Here is a 15,061-nt window from a genome sequence, read left to right as displayed (position 1 = left end):
CGGGACATCCGTGCGCATTCGTCACATATTCACCGGGTCGCTTTTGTGCAACAGGCAGCAGACTTGAGTAGTTGCAGTGAGACTATACAGTCTGCAAAATCTGAAACATCTAGTATCTGGCCCCTTATGGAGAAAGCTGGCCACCCCTGTCTTAGGTCACAAAGGCTGCTGACAGTGGCCCTTAGAGCCGCCTTCCTGACTGCTTAACTTTTCTTGGTTTGGAACCTAAACCTGAAATAATAAAGCATGTGTGGATTTTAGGGAGTCCTCCTTACAACAACATTCCCTAAATCTAAGTATAATATTGTCTCATTTCTGGTCAGGTTTCCAGAGTGTCCTGGACAGAAGATTTCATAGTCCTACGATTCCTTCTGATTTCCCTTAAATACCCTGAATATCGAGGTTGATGAAAAATTTTAAAAACTAAAGAGGAATGTCACCGCTAGTGGTCTGAAGATAGCTCAGTGCAAAGACCACATGCAAATGATATGGTAATTATGTAGTCTCTCCTGACTCTCATTTGCATATCACTGTGAATGGCCTCTGGGGGGAAAAAATCCCATGTTGTATATTACTTGTTTCTGTTATGTACAAACTTGTTGCTAGCTAATTTGATGTGGGGGGGGGAGCTTTCTTGGAATGTAACTGCCTTTTTTAAATTCTTTTTTTTTTTCTTTTTTTTGGAAAAGATGTCGCCAGCCCTCTGAAGCTTCATCGAACAGAGACTTTTCCCGCCTATCGATCTGAGCACTGACAGGAGCTGCCCAGAGTGGTTGTGGGATGCGCTTGGGATGTGTCCGCCGCCGCAGATCCCCCAGGCCGCAGGATGACAGCGAGGGAAACCACGAAGGAAAGAATCTGAAAGTCCCCGGCAAATTGTGTGGTTATTGGGAACCAGCAATGCAATATTTTGTCTTTTTCTTTCTTTTTTTTTTTTCTTTTTTAAAAACTCTTAGCGTGATTGAAACATGCTCTATAGATTTGGACTTTTTGTTCCCTCTTTTACAGCTGGACAGAAAGGAGTCAGTGCCGCAAGATGATTTTCTATGGTAGATACCATGTCCTTTCCACTTCCTCTGAATCTATCCCTTTGTGGATCTTGTGATTTCCCTGCTGAGTGTTTCAGTTGTGTAACAGTCAGTACCGACAATAAAATGGCTCTTCATTATTTGTTATTTGTTGATACCGTATTCCTTAGTTACTAAAGTTATGGTTCTGGTTAACTACTGGAAGTTATTTTTTATTATATTACCAATACGTTAAATCAGTGCTTTGACTGACTCTTACCTATGTGGTTAAAGAATACCTTCAAAGGGCCCTTTAGTATTCTCTACCGGGTTATAATGTTGCTCTCACGTGATCTTCCTCCAATCACCCACCTCCCTTTTTTAAAATCCTTTGTTTTATTTGGAGTACCTTCATAAAACATTTTAAAATAAAAGAGCATTCTTCACCCCTATGTTCTTTGGATTCTGACTATCTGGTTTTCTCTTATATTTGCAGTATTTATGAAGGGATGTGAATATCTTCCTTAGGAGCCACGAGTGTGGTCTGGCATTGCATGTGATATCTTTGCAGCCATTTATACATTTGCCCACTCATTCGTGAAGCAGGTCTGTACTGAACATCTTCTACTTCCAGACACTGTGCTAGATAGATCCAGGGTCCAGGGATAAGGAGATGCAGGCCCTGTCACCAAGGACTCTAAGTGCATAGGAGTATGACAAGGAAACAAAGTTGCAATTATAATACAGAGTGACATCTGCTAAATGGGTCCCCAGTGGTCCATGCGCCTCTGAAGAGATGGTCACTCTGTTCCCCAGGCTTTCCCACCGGGAGCTGCCAGATGGGAATTAAATCCTGGGAGCTCCCAAGGCTGCAATGGCTCTGATTGCATGGGAAGCGGGGATGTGTGGGTCTCGGTCACCCCTCTGTCGTCAGTAGTGTCCCTGATACAGTGTAGGGCATCCGATTAAGTTTGATACACAGTGACTCATTTTTTAGTGTAAGTATATCCCAAACATTGCATGGAATGTAATTCTACTAAAAATGGTTCATTGTGTATCTTAGATTGAAATTTGCTGGGATGGTCTGTATTTTTCTTTGCTGATCTGGCAATCCTATTTCCCAGGCCCGAGAACTGGGCCTCACCCATAGCTCCTGCTTGAAAAATATGTGATGATTGACTGGGTAGTCAGTCGAATGAACTCCTATCTTGGGGATAGAATTCTTTCTACAAGGAGAGGCAAGTTAATATCGATTGTATACTTTCTCAGAGCTAGACCCTTCTAAAATTATTATTTTCCCCGGAAAATCCTATCTTGTATTTTCTAGGGAAAAAAGTGAATTTTACTCAACACCAAGCAAGGGCCAGAAAAAGATTCACTTTCATTTGTGCTCTGTCCAAAACGGGCATAATTTCCCAAAATGGAGATTGACCAATGAAACCCCAAAGGTTCTGCTAAAAATCTCAAGTTTGCCTAGCTAACTTCCCAGTTGGATCTGAGTTAGTTGGGATTTCCAGGGACACTGCTGGTTAGGATGTGCTTGTCTCCGAGGTGGAGAAAAACTGGGGGGAAGGAGGGGGAGATTCAGCTAAGAAGTAATTAATGGATTAGGGACGCATACATGACATAGTGCTTTGCTGGGATGCATCTGTCCTCTGTGCTGGGTGTAGCTGCTCTTCCATTATGTTAGCTCATCTGCCTTCTCCCAGGTGGGTTCATAGTCATCTTTTAAAAATTTGGTTCACCACACACAGTTGATAATTTCCTCACCGTTTGTTGTCCTGACTCTAGCTGGCTCTCATTTTATTTTCCTTTTTTCCCCAAAACTGCCTCATGAGAAGTTCTCCTTGGTTCCCAAGGCGCTGGCTGCCAATATGGGGGCTTAAGTTGAAAAAGGAGATAAAGGGAATGGAGTTAAGTAATTATAATTTTAATGAAGCCGAAGTTGCGGAAGCACTTCTAAAACTAATGAGTGTGTAAGGAAATGTTGCTGAATGTAGTTAACTACAAATCAGAACCTCCTTTAGGACTTAAAAAAAAATTTTTTTTTCAGAGAAAGCATACAAGTGGGAGAGAGGGGCAGAGGGAGAGAGAGAGAATCTTAAACAGGCGCCACACTCAGTGTGGAGCCCCAAGTGGGACTTGATCCCACAACCTTGGGATCATGACCTGAACCAAAATCAAGAGGTGAACATTCGACTGACGAGCCAGCCAGGAGCCCCTAGGACCTTTTAAAAATGAAACATATTGACACAAAGAATAGAAAAGAAAAGAGAAAAAAAGAAAAGAAAAGAAAAAAGAGAAGAAAAGAAAAAGAAAAAAAGAGTGAGCTCTATTAAGTTAGTTATCCTTATGGTTTTTATTTATTGTCAAGCACTGTTATTCTAAGTGTTTTACTTGTATTATCTTTTTGAATCCACACAACAGGTCCATGAGGTAACTATAATTTTGGTCCCCATTTTATATATGGGGAAACTGAGGCTTAAGGAGTCTAAATCATCTAAATAATATGCCCAAGATCTCTTAGTGTTGCTAAAAGGTAAAGAGGCATGTTAAAATTTTCAAGTTTATTTGCAAAACAAAACATTTTTTCAACTTTATTTGAGCAAAATGTGTTTGAATCGGGCAGCACCAAACCAAAGGTGATTAGAAGTGCTCCAGGGTCAGGTACCAGCAGAGGTTTGTTCCTTTGTTTGTTTGAGAGAGACAGAGACAGGGTACAAGGAGGGGAGGGGCAGAGAGAGAGACACCGAATCCATAGCAGCTCCAGGCTCTGAGCTCTCAGCACAGAGCCCGACGCAAGGCTTGAACTTGTGACCCACGAGATCATGACCTGAGCTGAAGTCGGACACATAACTGACTTAGCCACCCAGTCGCCCCCTCCCCCTCGAGAGGTTTTTACAGACAAAATGTGGAAGCAAAGCAAGGAAATTATTTGATTGACTCTAGCTTAAGCGGCTGTTTTATTTGAGAAAGCTGCTTGTGATCGGCTGTTCTTAACCATTTCCTTTTCTTGGAGTCCCAGGCATTGACCTTGGCCTCCATTTGGTTTGCTTCCATTTCCGTTTGCTTACGTAGGCCCCCAGGGTTCTAGCGCCATCCCCGTCCTTGCTTACTTACGTTAACAGCTACTAAATGGTTGACTCACATTTGAACCCAGGTATTCTGCTTCCTGAGCCTGCTGTATAAATCCCTCACACATGTTGCATACTTTTCTTTAAAGGGCCAGAATATAAATATTTTAGGCATATGGTCTCTGTTTTTGCTGTATTGCAAAAGCAGCCACAGAAAATACATAAGCAGGAGGCGTGAATGTGTGCCAATAAAACTTTATTTACAAAAACAAGTGGCAGGCTGCATGTGCCCACACTGCGGTTACCAGCCCTTACTCCAAGTCCCAAGAACCTCTAATATTCCCTTTTATTAGTTTCACGTTTGGAACAGAAACCATGAGAGATTTAAACACTTTAATTTTGAGCCTTAATAAGGGAAACAGTGATTTGACATGATTTTTCTTTTTCTAATCTCTAACTCAGGTGCTGAACATATCAGTATAAGGGAGTCTTTCAAAACTGTGGTGGATTTGTACCTGATTCAAGCTATATTCTAAAGCACTCTTGCCAACATTGGAAATGAACTAAATCTGGAGATTAAGCTACAGAATTCTTCTTGGACATAGTTGTTGCTTTCTGCTTTAATTACATACTAAGAAAAGCAACATGTTTTGCGGGGGAGGTGTTGGGAGGGAATCAGAGAGTAAACTTCATATTCCCCTTTGCATGCGGGGCCAGTGCTGTAAAGATCTTTTACCCAGATTAAGGTAGAGTGATGTAGTTATTAAAATGCTTTCTAGAGTAAGACTGCGTTTCTGAAATTCATTCATTCACTTACCAAGTATTGATTCAAAATCATCCCTGTGTGTTGTAGTTGCTGGAAATAGTGTGAACAAAGCCAGAGAAGTGTACCTGGTCTGATGAGCTCAAAACATTTCAGCCAATGGCTCAGGAAACAGAACGAAGCCAAAGAGAATGTAGATTTGTATAAAATGACATTTTATAATTCCATTTGGGGATAGTCTTGACTTTTGAGGGGGGAATACTGTATAGACTACTACTGACCCTTGAACAACATAGGTTTGAACTGTGTGGGGCCACTATTTGCAGATTTTTTAATAAATACAGTACATACTGTAAATATTTTCTCATAATTTTCCTAACGTTTTCTTTTCTTGCTTTATTAGCTTGCTTTATTGTAAGAATACAATATGTAATACACATAACACAAAATATGTGGTAACTGTGTTATTGGCAAGACTTGTAGTCAACAGTAGGATATTCATCATTAAGTTTTGGGGGAGTCAAAAGTTACGCTCAGATGTTCAACCGAGTGGGGGTGAGTCTCCCTTCCTCCCGTGTTGTGCAAGGGTCAACTGTATGAACAAAATCTTCTTCCCATGTTCCAGGAAAAACACAACCATTTTCAAATTTCCAGTAAGAGAGCAAACTCAGTCCTTTCCATTCATATTAAGGTTTTAAGTTCCTTTGTTTAAACATTGGAGGTGAGGCTGCTCATCTTCTGATGAAAGTCAATAGTTGGCTGAGTTCAGAGTGAGCTCATTGGCCCAATCTGTGATGATTTGATTCAGCTGAGGTAGGACCTGTGCTAATCATTTGCTTACAGCTGTGCTGAATAGGATGGAGCCACCTGCATTCTACCCTCTGAGCTTGTAGTTATCAAATGTTGCCAGATGATCATTCTGTAGATCTGGGGTGGAGCCCATGATTTTGCATTTTCAATCAGCATCTCTCGGTAATTCCAATGCAGGTGGTATAAAATTCCATTTTCAGAAACTACACACACACACACACACACACACACACACACACACACAACCCCCCCCCCCCCCCCCCCCCCCCCCCCGCCTCCGGGGAGATAGAAATGGAGAGTTCCCATCAGGTGAGAGCACCTAGAGGCCATCAGCAAGGTGTTCTTAACCAAGATGGCCCCAGGAAGCCGCAGGAGGAGCCAGGACACCGGGCGATGCAGGGATTCGCGCACACAGGTACATGGGCGATTCTGCGTGTGGGTTGCACCCAGGGAGGCGACGTGTCGTGATTGTGGCTTTGGAAGTGAGCTCCCACGTGGCGTTTTCGGTGCCTCTGCGATAGTGTCTTTGTTGCCATGACAACTAGGAAGGGACTCAGTTTGACCTTCTTTGTTTCTCTGAGATGCCTGAAGTCCCAGGGCCTCCTGTGCTGCTCTTTTTATATAGGAAACCCCCTGCCAGGGGCTACTTGTGAAAGCCGAGCACAGGCTGCAGAAGTCAAGCAGGGCGAGGAGGGAGCCAGAGTCCAGCGGGTGTTGTTAATGAATCAGCACCCGGGCCTCCCGCCCCTCTCCCTGTCCCTGCGTTCTCTCACCCTTACTGGAGAGCAATGTCCTTTTCTTTGGCCTCTGGTACCAGTGCATTTACCTCCCCTGAGAGGCGGGAATTGCTTCGGGGATTTAAGATCTTGGCGATGGGTAAAGGTTGGTACTTTTTGTTCTGAGTTTTGCCAGACCCTGAGGGCTCCATCTTTTGAGCTTAAGTGTTGTGTTCATTTGCTTGTTTGCATTGGAAACTCTGAGAGGTGAAGAATCATCTTTAATTATTTTTTTGGTGGGTTGTTAGCCTCTCAAGGCCCCACCAACAAAGTTCATGTGGAAGGCCGCTAGAGAAAGGGTCTGCAACAGGCCAGAGTGGACCTCCTTCCTGCTTTTATAAATAAAGTTTTATTGGCACACACAGAGCCATGCCCATTTGTTTATATATTACCTGTGACTGCTGAGTGGACACCCGTAGAGCTGAGTGGTGGTGGCAGGGCCATATGCCCTCTGTGGGAAAGGCTTGTAGGGTACCGCTCTGTATGACCCGTGCCTTCAACCAGCTGATGGCTTAGGTTCCCTGCTATTGCACATGTCCCCATCTTCCGAGTTACCCGTGAAATCAATGTTCTCCGTGAACGGGACGCTCCCCCTCCCTGCAGAGGTCGTTGTTTCTGCCATTTGTCTGGCCCAGAAAAATCTACTTCCTCCACTCTTGCAAAACTGACCCTTCAGACTTCAACTTAAACACCAGCCTGTTGTTCCTTCCTGAGACCCTCCCACCCCCAGACTGGACACAGTCCCCAATCCTAAGCTTTTAGGAAGTGTCATTCTAATGAGTGCTGTGCGTCCACATTTCCAGGTGGTTAGTAAATCGTCTGCCTTTTCCACACTTCTCAGGCTCCCTGAGAGAAGGTGTTCCACCTCTTGGGCTTAGCTTTGTACCCTCAGCACCAAACAAAATACCTAGTGAATTTGGTGCGTGCTCAATACTCACTTTGTAAATAAAGAAATGGAAAGTGAGGCCACGGCAGATGTATTATTAAATCATGATACACGTGATCTGGGTTCTACCCTGGATGAGTAGCCTTTCTTATAGAGAGGTAAGCCCTGACATTTCTGGAACTCCTGTGTGGTGAGCATAATCCTTACATTATGCCTGTGGGGTGGCCTCATTTTATGATGTAGAGCCTGTAGCGCTGAGATTGAAGCAACTTGTCTCCAGGACAGTGTAGCTCTATAACACCCACATTCTTCTACACTTGTTTTTCCCACTCTGTGTGCTAAGGTGCCCTGGGGTGCCACAGTGAACTCACAGACGTGCTGTGGGATATATTGAGTTTCTGCAGGAGAAGGTGATACTCTGCATGTATTGGACCCTCGGGAATGACTCTTGGCTACAGGCTGTTCAGTTTCAACATCAGACCACACTAAATCCACCTCTGTGATGCCATTTCTGTGCAGCTGGGTTTTGAGCAGTTGCTCTGATAACAGGCAGAAGTGCTGCATGAAAATCCATGTGGACAAGGATGTGAGGGTGGCGGTTGGAATCCAGTCTTAATCCCAAGGTTTGAAGAGTGTCCTGCCTGACAGACACCCACATCCCCATAGCAAGGACTTGGCAATTAGTTAAGAAAAAAATATTTTCTTTCAATTTCGGTATATTTTTTTAAGTGACTACTAATTTGTGAGGACATAAATCCTGAAGGTCTTCGGATGAACCTAGCAACTTGGTAAATGGAACTGCTAGGTATCCTTTTTGGTCTACGAGTGCTAGGAAGAAATTCTGGAGATGTTAAGAGCGCTGTGGGCAGAGAAAATGTGAGAACCTCTGTCCCATATTATGTCTCTGCCTTGGCCACAGCCCCAGATGTAGGATCTGGGGTGTAAGCCCCCAGGTCTGTATTTAGAACCCACAGCAGGGCAGTTTTATGGGTACATCCCATGCAGTCACTCAGGGATCCATGCCCTGAAGCGCCCTGTATTTGGTTCAATGCTTTACTGTAGCCATCTTGATATTCTTCTTGAACTTGTGTTTGTACGTGAAGTCCAATGGGACAGTGGAGCACATCTATCAGCAGGGAAGGTAGCTGAGGCATGGCGTGTCCACTCGCTGTTCCTTGATGCCTTGTTTGTGAATAGCACTCGATGCCCCATAAATGCAAAATTCTGGTGAACCCCAGATGCGTGGGTATTCAGTGAGTTCCAAAGCAAGTTCGAGATCAGTTTAGTTACATCCATCACCAAGTAAGCAGGGCCCTTTCCCTCTGAACCAGAGAGCCTTTCCCGCTGGACCTGAACTTGGTTCAAATTCAGAAAGACCATGTTATTTCTAAGAAACACGGGCAACCAAAGAAGTGCATCATTTTCTCACTCCTGTTGTTTTCCTGTGTGACCTAGAAGAGGAAAGACAGGGCAACCCTTAGTGGCTTTTGCTTTCAGCCCTTCTTTATCCATCATTAAACCTAAGCTACAATGTTGCTGCTAGAAGGATCATGCATCAAGACGTGAAAATAAAATAAAACAAAATCACTGTGTTCACTTTGTGCAGTGTTTCCGCTGCTCTGGCAAGAACCAACCAGATCCACAAAATGGGAGCCACAAAATAGGAGCTGCGTAATTTTGGTGATTCAGCATGTGAATTAAATATTCTTCTATTAACATTTAAAATGGAGACCTTGCCATATAAAGGAGACCAGTAAAATTCCTGCTACTAACTCAGAATTTTTCTTAAGATCACGTTAACAGCAAGTGAGAAACACCGTTGTGTGTGAAGGAAGAAAGGAAAACACGTTGCATCTCAGTCCCTTAAGCAACACGTCTTTCCTGCTTTTTGAATAAGCGTATTTTCATTCAAACTTTGGTCTCACAAATGGCCGGTCATGTACAGAAGACGCCCCTGGAAGAAAAAGCCAGGGTGAGCAGGACAGGATTATGCTTCAGGTGTCTTTTCGTGCCTCTTCCCTGCTTCCACGTGTGGCTCCCACCCAGAACTGTTGCTCGCCTCTTTGACCCTCCAGTCCAGTCACTCAATAATCGACCTCTATTGAAGACACTGGGCGCAGTTCCTATTTTGAGCAAATGTCACAGTCACTGCACTGCGCTAAATACTGTAGAATTATTTTCCTCATCACTGAATTCCTTTTAAAGTTGTACCTTCAGTAACAAAAAGAGAAAGAGAAGCATTTGGTTATCAAAGGAAGCCAGCCCCCAAATTTACTTTCTTTCAGCTGTCATGCAAATCGTGAGCCAGAAGAACAATAGAAAAAACTCCGCTCTGAAGTCATAAAAGCCCAATGTCTAATTCTGGTCCCCTCCTTGCCTGAAGGAAATGTCAGTTAATAGTGAAGGGGTCAGACAGGGCTAGACCAGGATTTCCCCCAAGTACATTCCATGAGACCCCAGGTCAGGTTGGGGAGGGGAGCGGGGGGGGGGGCAGGTGGGGACGGGGGAGTTTTGTCCTTAAGTGAATTGTTGGTAAATGTAGAGCCAAACCAGTTTCTTTACTTAGTGAACTTCTTGGAGCCTGACAGAGTAAACACAGTGTCATAGTCTAGAAGACGCTACAAGGTGCAGAATTTTTGTTGTAACTGGACTTATACCAGTTTGCCTGGAATCAGTAGCCCTCAGTGACTAACGGCCATTGGATAGTTGTTGACAATGCAGTTGTATCCGATTTTCAGGCGCCTGATAACAGTACCTTGCCGTCAGGTGCAGAAGCAGTGATGTGGCCAGAGTGATGAGCTCATACTTTCAGAGGCTCTGATTGTGTTGCGGGGTAAAGATTTTACTGAGATCGATGGGACGGTATCCTAGCAGCTAGACTGAGCTAAGGTTCTAGTGGAGGTGGGAGTCTCCTCTATCCACTGGAAAGAGGACCCATGAGGAATCCAAGCCTGCAAGGCCACCATTTTGCCAGGTGAAGCTTCTTAGGTCTGCAGGAGTTTACTCCCTAATCCTGAAAGGGATCAGAATGTCTACAGTATTTCTAGTTATTCTCTATATTCTTTACTATTTTAAAGTTTATTGTCGATACTACAGTAGTTTCTGAAATTTAGGAGAGCTCTTTTTCCCTGGCACTTCTTTTAGGATTGGGGTTCTAAGGACCCTACTTTAGGAACTGATGGGTGGGAGGAAAGAATTTCCATCTGGGAGAAGGCCTCTCAGTTCCTGCGTGGCTGTGTTACTCCATACAACTCACTTAACCTCTCTGTGGATTCTTGGAGTCTCATCTCAATGAAGTAGGACAATAAGAAAATAATTTTTTAAAATACTTTGTAGCCCACTCTAAAAGAGAGTAAGAACTAGAAAAGTTCCGGAGATGGCGAAAATGCAGACTCTTGACCCAATATCCCCATTTACAAAACAACGGCACCAATTCTCCTGTCTGTTTGGCTAAGACCACCTGAAGTCATAGGTATGAAAATTCTTTGACAATTGTAAAAATACTTCAACTTTGGAATTCTTCCCAAATCAGTGCCCCTCCTTCATGATGGCATGAAATGAGAGACTGTGTTTAAAATCGAAGATGCTTCCGGTCTTATTTAGGACACCACCATAATGTCCATGTTGTAGAAGAGAGACAAAGGGAATTAATTCTTCATGAGAAATTGCTATTTTCCAGAGACTTTTAATGAATTACCTCATTTGGCATTCACCTACGCATGAGTGGGTATTATTTTAGGAAGAGGAAGCTGAAATACAGAGGGGGAGAATGATTACTCAAATTTTCCCAGCCAGTAAGTAGGAATAGCCTTGGAATGAGCTGGTCAGAATTCTATATTCTTGCTTCTACTACACTTAGTAGTTGCATTGCTCTACTTGGCCTTGGTGTTCCTTGCTGTGCAATGGAACCATGTTGGCTGCGTTTCCATAGTGTGCCAGTGAGAATACAAGTGGGCTTTTCACTGTGTCATTGAGCAGTCTGTCAGTAATAAGATACAGCATTAATTTGGGGGGATATTTTTTAGATAATTAGTAATGATCATATTTAAACTGAAGGCCTAATTCAAATGCCTACGGGGGCCAAACAAGTAATGTCAGTAAGGGAGGTGGGGTCAGCATTGGTAGTAGTGGACACCAGGAAGCCCCTGTTCAGTGGGGTAGCCACATGTTGCCATGTAGAAATGTGAAGCCAAGAGTTGCTAAATTGTTAGGGTTTTTTGTTTTTGATTTTGTCTTTGGTTAATGAAAATCTGGAACTCTGGATTTGTGAAATTTCCAGTTTTTTAATATTGGAAACTAATATAAATGAATATAAAGAGAATCTGTGCTAGTTAATGCTTCATAGGTCCAAGGATAGAAGGAAAAGTAAACGTGAGCTAAAATCTATAGTAGGTCTTCCATTTAAACCCCTAAATTAAGTTGGGCTTGCATGGATATTCACTATGATCATTAATATAATCTTACAAGTGGGGAAAGAGACCAAGTAGTGAAATGCATCAGGAGGTGGCACCATGATTCTCAGGGTAGGACAAGGGGATCTTTCTTCTTTTAATCTTGTTCTAATTATATAATATTTTTGTTCCTTTCCCCCTCCTGAGCCACTCGCTTTAAAGCCCTGATCCCTTAGTTTCTTTTCTTTAGCAATGGCAGCATGGGAAATTTTGTCAGAGACATGATGGTTCAGTAAATGCCTGTGTCCAGATGTTATTAATCAACTAGCAGGGGTGGTGAAACCACAGTTTTCTAGAAAGACTGGAAATGCTGAGACCTTGGCCTTTGCTTGAAGGTCCCTTAATTTGTTGAAAAGAAATTTTGTTTGTGGTTATTCATCAGCCTTCTTATGGAAAAATCAAACTGATATGATACTGCTCTGGTGCTGTAGTGTTAGTTGATATGTAACAAACATCTAACATCTGTCAAAACATCTAAGATCTATTTCTTCTAGTGGCAGCGGCAGATTGGATCCAACATTTAAGAATGACAAATAGTTATTGAAGCCAAAAGACTCTGAGAGTGCTTAGAGGGAACAGAAAATAAAGGCTCTCCTCCGCATGGGAGGTCCTGCCCCCCCACCCCCAGGGTTAAACAGCAGGCCATGGAACCAGACAGTCTGCCTCGTTTTCACTCTCTGCGCTTCTGACACAAAATGTGTATATTTTTCCCCCATACCAGCAACCAGTTCTGGTGCCAGCTGGGATTCTTATAGCTCAATTCTGAATCTAAGCCCTAGAGTCCATGCAGACCCCTAGGGACCTAGGTTTCAGTCCCGAAGACTGCCCCATCTGGTTGCTGCCTACACTTCTGACCAACTGGCTGTGAATTGGAGATTCCCAGGACCCCTGACTTGCTAGATCAGCTCACAGAACTGGGGGAGACACTTTACCTACTGTTACCAGTTTATTATAAAGGCTGCAATTCAGGAGCAGCCAAATGGACAAGATGCATAGGGCACGGCGTGAGGGAAGAACACGGGGCACATCACCCTCCCAGGAGTGCAAGGTGGTCACTAATCCCTTTCCAAATGCTGTCACATAGGGGCTTCTGTGTAGGTTTCATTGCCTCACCGTGGTTGATTAAGCTATTGACCATTGGTGACTGAACTCCATTTCTAGTCTCTCCTTTCTCCAGAGGTCAGGGGTGGGAAAGTTCTAATGTTCTACTCCTGTCTTGGTCTTTCTGGCAACCATTCCCCAACTAAACTCTATCACTTAGAGATTCCAGGTGTTTAAAGACCAAATGGGTATTATTATGTCATAGTTGACCCTAGATTGAGTCTCCCCTTCTAACCATTTATTAGCTACATGAACTTGGACAAGTAGCATTACCTGTGCATGCCTCAGTTTCCTCATCTCTAGAATCCCTATCACAATTTCTAATTCAGAGTATGGTTGTGATTGCTGTTTGAAGTTAATAAGACCCTGATATCAGTTTTGATGGTCACGGGTATCTGTTTTGATGGCTGGCCAACAAAGGTGTGTGTTGTTGGCTTCTTCCATGGTTAATATGAGCAATCCTATAATATGTCCTCTGAATGTGAGGAAATTCCAAATCTAGTATAATATTGACATTTCACTAACCATCACCATACTCTTTAAAATTTTTTTAAATTATTTATTTATATTTGAGAAGCAGAGAGAGCAAAGCACAAGCAATGGAGGGGCAGGGAGAGAGAGGGAGACACAGAATCAGAAGCAGGCTCCAGGCTCCAAGCTATCAGCACAGAGCCGGATGCGGGGCTCGAACCCACCAACCGTGAGATCATGACCTGAGCTGAAGTTGGAGGCTCAATCAACTGAGCCACCCAGGCACCCCACCATCACCATACTCTTAAATAATCAGCATTTATAGCATTCTAATTAACATCCACTCTTTTTATTTGTACAGTTTGATTAATTTTGACAAATGTACACTGCCCTATAACCACCATCACAATCAAAGTCTAGACTATTCCATCACTCCCAAATTTCCCTCCAGCCCCTTTGCTATCAGTTTCACCTGTGGTCACGAGAAATGACTTATCTGCTCTCTCCCCCATAGTTTTATCTCTTTTAGATATAAATAGAATCCTACAACATCTAGTATTCTTAACCTGTGAGTAAAATAAATGTAATGTGTCACAATCAGCATTTAAAAAACTAGAAAATATCAGAATGAACCCTATTTAGTGTAAGGGTAAGTATATGATGTAAAATTTTTGGTGTGTGTGTGTGTGTGTGTGTGTGTGTGTGTGCGCGCACGTCCTGTAGCATAAACTACATTTCTCAGTGTGCCAAAATCAACAAAGTTAAAGCAAAAGAAAAAAAAAACAATCATAATCGGATAGTCTTAAAATGATCTCTGATACTTGGAAATAACTTCATTTCATCTGTCACCTGAGCCAGTTTTGGGCCAGAAGACTAGAGACATTGGACAGACAGCTAATGCGTGACTGGGTGTTCACCATTGACCCAGGTGCAGAGCTCACACATGATCTCATTTAATCCCCCCTGTAAGCCTGGAATTCCAGAGGCCTTTCACAGGTGAGGACAGCGAGGCTAAGTTCAAGTCCTCCCAACCGGCAGCTAAAATTCAAAGTGTGGGAGATTAAGATTAACCACTGGACACGTGGTTAGAGAGCTGATAGGACTAAGGAAGGCAAAGAATAGGAGCAAAGAAATAAAGCCCATTTCTGGCTGCTACCAGGTTATCAAACTGCTACTGGACAAATCCAAGTAGGAATTGCTACGCCCAGTGCAGGACACAGGAAAGCAGACAGGAGCAGATGAGCGTTCTGCCCGTGGATATGGTGTGGAGGTGTCCAAAATTGGGTGGTTGAGAGCATGGGCTTTGCTTCACACCCAGATTCTAGTCCCTGCTCTGCCACTTATGGGGTCCTTGACCCCCAACAGGACCCTTAGCCTCTGAGGTTTGGGCTCCTACTTTGCAAGATTTTGTGCAGATCCAAGTAAAGTAGGGTTTCCCAACTTCGGCACTGTGGATATTTGAGGCTGGAGGATTCTTCCTTGGGGGGCACCTCTGTGCACTGTTTGTTGTGGAGCAGCCCCCTGACCGCCACTTACTAGATTCTGGTAGCAACACCCACCACCAAAAATAGGCCCAGCTGTTGCCAAATGTCCTCTGGCAGTGGTAGGGAGGAGAGGGGAAAGGGCAAATTTGCCCCCATTTTAGAAGCACTAAAAGTCACCCAGATGGTGGGTTACCCTAATCATCCCAGAGCAGAACAGCTGACTATTTGGCTGAGTCCT

At 43.6% G+C, this 15,061-nt stretch overlaps 1 protein-coding gene across 1 annotated transcript in view; it reads left to right on the top strand.

Moving 5' to 3' along the window:
• The window catches only part of DOK5 (docking protein 5), a 158,665-nt gene extending 157,490 nt beyond the window's left edge, over positions 1-1,175 (top strand). Inside the window, exon 8 of the mRNA XM_039230028.1 lies at positions 690-1,175. Within this exon, the coding sequence (XP_039085959.1) occupies positions 690-754 (65 nt within the window). The 3' untranslated portion in view covers positions 755-1,175. The remainder of the gene's footprint in view (positions 1-689) is intronic.
• Positions 1,176-15,061: the final 13,886 nt, after the last annotated feature.

The sequence above is a fragment of the Hyaena hyaena genome, unplaced genomic scaffold (genome assembly GCF_003009895.1).
Source record: "Hyaena hyaena isolate Hyena2069 unplaced genomic scaffold, ASM300989v1 scaffold_42, whole genome shotgun sequence".
Taxonomy (NCBI): Eukaryota; Metazoa; Chordata; class Mammalia; order Carnivora; family Hyaenidae; genus Hyaena; species Hyaena hyaena.
This window is presented reverse-complemented; position numbering and strand designations above follow the sequence as displayed.